Source organism: Neolamprologus brichardi, chromosome 13 (assembly GCF_056152115.1).
Source record: "Neolamprologus brichardi isolate AB-2024 chromosome 13, ASM5615211v1, whole genome shotgun sequence".
NCBI classification, from domain to species: domain Eukaryota; kingdom Metazoa; phylum Chordata; class Actinopteri; order Cichliformes; family Cichlidae; genus Neolamprologus; species Neolamprologus brichardi.
Window position 1 is genome coordinate 26,518,242 of NC_142116.1, and position 5,049 is coordinate 26,523,290.

The following is a 5,049-nucleotide window of genomic DNA, read 5'->3' on the forward strand; positions in this document are numbered from 1 at the left end:
TTAATCTAATTAATTACATTTAATATACATTTAATAAGTATCTGCTTGTAGATAATATTTGTGTCTAAAAAAAATATAAAGAAAGCACTTGTTACTATTTCTATAGCACTTTGTTTATGGTGTACAAAAAGAACAGGGCGTGTTTTTTAATTGGGAAATACATGCAACACATTTTTTCAGTTTTTCCTAGTGAAGCGATTTCTTTCCAATATGTGTCTTTGTTTCCTTTCGTGTTTCTGGAGTGACATATAAAACCCTGCTAAAGTTTTAAGTGTTTAACAACTGTCTTCTTTAAACGGGTAAGTGTCCAGACTGAAGAAGAAGCAGTTAAAGATTCTCAATCTATAAACACGCTCATAAAAAAGAAAGGTGTGTCAGGAAAAACACAAAAAGCACACTGTGTGCCGTAGGTGGCAGCAGAGCATTCGTCTGGTTCGCTGTGCATGAAGCCCAAATAAAAACTGTCCCCAACTTAAAAGTTTAATCTTTTAAAACAACACTTTATGCCACTTGATCCTAGCTAGATCAGGTAAGAAAGGATTTGTGCAGAGCTGGTGAGAGTATCTCTCAGACAGAGACCCGAAGCTGTGACTCATCCGTGAGAATGTGACTCACAACACCTGAGAAATGTTTTCTCCCTCTCCGGTTTCTGTTAGATACCTGCTGATGATGTCATCGCATCGCAGTGTTTCACAATTCATAACAAGGAAAAACATCTGCATGAACAACACTTATGTATTTTAAAGTGAAACTACACCATTAGGTAGTTTCAGTGTAGCAACGTGGGATTTCTAGTTATCTGCCACAAAATGTTGCGGGAATATTATGATGGCGGTCTTACAATAAAATTCGTTGAAAATAATAATTATAATAAAAAACGCTTTTATTTGTTTAAAAGTAAAATTTATGATATGAATCAACACCACATGACATGGCGTCTATAGCCTAGGAGAGTTTGCCTTTTTCTACATGTTTTACACAAAACTCAACAAGCACGTCAGGAAAATATCAACACGGAAAACAGGGAAAAAGAGGGAAAAACACCTTAATAACCAGTTCCTTGCAGTTCCTAACAGATTCCTTTCTGTGTTAGTGAACCCAAAACACTAAAAGCCGATGGTTACATAGGCATTTAAAGGTATTTAAAGATGAATTCAACCAAATTTTAAACCAAAATTCAGTTTAGATCATTTTTGATAAATATAACAAGATGATGACGTCATAAGGGGTAAATGTTAAATTTATTTATGATTTGAAAGATGAAAATATCTCAACAGAGAGAGGGCAAATATGGTCATGCCGGATTCAGGTGCGTTTCCCCCGCCCCCTCCCCCCGCACTGCGCCGCCTATGCAAATTAGCCTGACGTCATGAGAGTAATTCTCTTATAAATTTTACTGCTCAGGTCCTTCCTCCGTCAGGTGGACAACAACTACCAAACGGAATATAATCCAGGATAAGCTCTGCTTTGAATTTGAATTCAACTTTTAAGCGTGTGCTCGCGCTCGTTCGGTTCCTCGTCTCACCTGTGAGTGCGCGCGCTTTAGTTCCTCTCTAAAACAGGTTTGACCGGGACACACCTGCGCCGAGAAAAGGAGCCTTGTTGGGCGCGTCGAGGGCATTCTTCATTCGGTCTTTGACCTCTGCGGGAGACGGACGCATAGGAAGCGGACAGACGAAGACTTTTCTTTACGTTTGATCATGAAAATGTGGATTTTTGCTGTTCTCGCCGCTCTCGCGGTCGGAGCCTCAGCTCAGGACTGTAAGTAGTTTAAATTTGATATAAAATTGTTGGCTGAAAAATCGCGCAGTTCATTTTGACGTAGATTTGATGGAAGTTTTCACAAAAACAAACATTTTTAAAGTTTGAAGCAGCTTTATTTTTAAGACATAGATAAATTAGCTTTCTATGAGATGTAGTTTCGCTTGTTTTATTTGTTAAAATATTGTAATTAGTCGCCAGACCAAAAAGTTGTTTTTAATGTAACACTAGCTAGTTCAGGTGGGTGGGGGTTGGGAAGGTTTGTTCCGCTCTGTGGGGAGAAACCAACGCCCAGGCAAACCTGCTGGTCTACCTGTACGACTTAACGTCTCCGTTTCGAGCTATAAGGAAGACAAAAGACTAAATCTTTTCAAACACTGTCATACCAAAGATTCATCTTTCTATTGTATTCCAGCTTTAAGTGTGTGTGTGTGTGTGGGGGGGGGGTTCTCCCTTTCTTTTTTCTTTTTTCTTTTTTTTTTAAGCCTCGGGAAGTCACAGTATAGTAATGTGGTTACATATTTGAGTTCCTGTTAATAACCTGCCAGTGTGGTGGTGTTTTTTCCTTTTTTAGGTCAACCATGTGCCACTATGAAGTGGGCTACATGCGACGGATCCCCATGTTCATGTACTCTTCTGGTTGGTAATGGTGTTAAACAGCTCATAGACTGCACAGCATGTAAGTGATAAAGGGGCTCCTTCCTGTTTCATGTCCTCTGTTTGACACTCCAGCCTGCTCATGGTGTGCACTTTGTTCCCCCCTCAGTGATCCCCAAGTGCTTCTTGATGAAAGCTGAAATGTACAGAGCTAGAAAGGGCCTGAGCACTCGCACTATTGCAGGAAAGCCACACGAGACTGCCATTGTGGACAACGATGGCATCTATGACCCTGAATGTGAGAATGACGGCAGATTCAAGGCCAAGCAGTGCAACGGCACAGATGTGTGCTGGTGCGTCAACAGCGCTGGAGTTCGTCGAACTGACAAGGGAGACCAGACCCTCAAGTGTGAGAAGCTGGTGGAGACCCAGTAAGTGATTTTACTATAGTGAAGGATTCTTGTGAGGATGAATAGTTCAAGTATTCAACATTTCTTTATTTTATTTTTCCCCCAGTTGGATCCGTCTTCAGCTGACACACAAGGAGGGGCCCACCAACGTGAATAAAAACAATTTGAAGACGTAAGTCCACTTCAGCCCTTATTAAAAGTTAAGAAGCATGCCGAGGCTGACATTTCCAGATCTCACCATCCTAATGTCTTTTTTAAAACAGTGCTATTGCAACTGAACTTGAAAAGCGTTACAAACTTAACCCCAGCCTGGTAAAGGAAGTTCAGGTGAGTGAGAGTCCAACAAAAAAGTGCTTGTAATTTAGAACAAAGCAAAAAGCACCACTGCCATGCTAACTAACATCCTGTCATTCTACAGTATGACCCAGACGCTCGCATGATTGTGGTTGATGTGAATAAGGAGAAAGGAGATCGCTCATATGACCTGACCAAAATGGCCTACTACATGGAGAAAGACGTATGTACAACCTGTGTGTGTGTGTGTGCGTTTTGTATAATGGACCCACTGGCTAACTTCATCATTTCATGTGACTTTCTGCAGGTGAAGGTGCTGCCACTGTTTCATGACCAGAAAAACTTTACCGCTTCTGTGGATGGGAAGACTCTGATGATGGAGAAGATCATCGTGTACTATGTGGACGAGGAGCCCCCGACCATGACCATGAAGCACCTGACAGGCGGGATCATCGCCGTCATCGTGGTGGTGGTGCTGGCTGTGATTGCTGGCCTGCTGGCTGTGGTGAGCGCATCTGCATGTCAGAAGTGTCATTTGTTGTTTTAACGTTTGTTCTTCAAGCCATAATTTGGTTTCTTCTGTGTTTGCAGTTCTTTTTCCAGAAGCGACAGAGGAAGTACAAAAAAGCTCAGGTGAGATAAACGACCTGTTGTTGGTAAATTTCTTTTGAGAAAAAAGGGTCATTGTCTAAACTTTTTGTGCGTGTCTGCTCTTTCCTCTAATTCAGCCAAGAGAGATGGAGCAAATGTAAAGCAGAGAGAGTGTGAAGAGTCGACGCATACAATCGCCTTTTTTGGATTACCATGTTCTGTTTTCTTCGCTGTGGGAGTGTGCCATTTTTATCTTTTGAGACTTGCAGATTGTAAATGAATAATCACCTTTTGTTTTTTGTTTTTTTGTTGGGGTGTCATTACTGCTACAATTTATTTATAAATCATGTAAAGTCTTAAAGCATCATCCCTCTGGTCTACATGCCATATAAGTACTGTGCATTTTTAAAGTGTGCCTGACATGCCTCATTTTAACATTAGAATTTAAATTCCACATCAGAGTGTACAGTTTCTTACTTTCTATTGTGTTTGTTTGGATTGTTTGTAATAAAACATGCTTTAAAAGACACTGAAGCAGGTTTCTTGATGTTTTGGCTGTATTTTTCCACTGTTACCAGACTAAATGTGGGGGATGGGAACAAGATGGAGGAAACTACTGAACATGATGAGATGATTGAAGCTGAATTAAAGTTGTGTGGGTTTTTAATTATTCTCCCCCCTTCCTCGATACTCCACCTCTCAGACATGTTTTGGTGTATTTCCTTAGAAGCGTAAAGCCTCCGTTGTCTGGGAAGATGGCTGCTCTGATAGTAGTTGTTCGTAACAGGCACTTTGTTTAGAGGGGCAGGTCTGCTGGAGATCAGCTACTGCACGGGTGTGGCAGGAATTATGTGAATGTGCTTTGTAGTGGACTTTTGTATGTTAAGCAAAACTCAGATCTTAGCAGTTTTGTGCCACTATGGCCAAGATGGAAAGGACTTCTTTTTGTGTGTCACACTGCCTCAGGTGAGACAGACAACCTTTTATTATAGGTAGTCATTTCTAGCTGCGCTCAGTCATTGGCGATGTGTTGAACCCGTCGGACAGGTTCCATCTCACTCACGAATGCATGCATATGCTTGTACTGAGACTGCCCTCGGTTTAAAATGTTAGGGCAGGAATGATTGACTGAGTCGGGTGAAAGGGCCAAAGTCCAAGTGGACTAAAATGGCAGACATCGTCTCATCAAACAGAAACTGTGAAGTTGGCATTATCTTTCAATCTGAATATATAAATAAACCGCCTGGTTTCCTGTTGCAACATGTTTGTATTGCAAGAAGTATGTGGTTGGTTCTGTGAAGCTAGCACTCGAGGAGGCCGTGCTTGTTTACACTTTTTCAGTGTGGAGCCTTCCTGAAGGTTGGAGCACATTTGAAAGAATACTGACCTAAAGAAG

At 41.3% G+C, this 5,049-nt stretch overlaps 1 protein-coding gene across 1 annotated transcript; it reads left to right on the forward strand.

Annotated features, from left to right (window-relative positions):
• The first annotated feature begins 1,426 nt into the window (after positions 1-1,426).
• LOC102776407 (tumor-associated calcium signal transducer 2) lies at positions 1,427-4,180 on the forward strand. The gene is made up of 9 exons (XM_087850379.1): positions 1,427-1,761; positions 2,336-2,440; positions 2,528-2,789; positions 2,875-2,940; positions 3,032-3,095; positions 3,187-3,285; positions 3,370-3,567; positions 3,654-3,695; positions 3,791-4,180. Exons 1-9 carry the CDS (start codon positions 1,701-1,703, stop codon positions 3,812-3,814), a joined length of 921 nt encoding a protein of 306 aa, XP_087706505.1. The 5' UTR covers positions 1,427-1,700; the 3' UTR covers positions 3,815-4,180.
• The last annotated feature ends 869 nt before the right edge of the window (positions 4,181-5,049 follow it).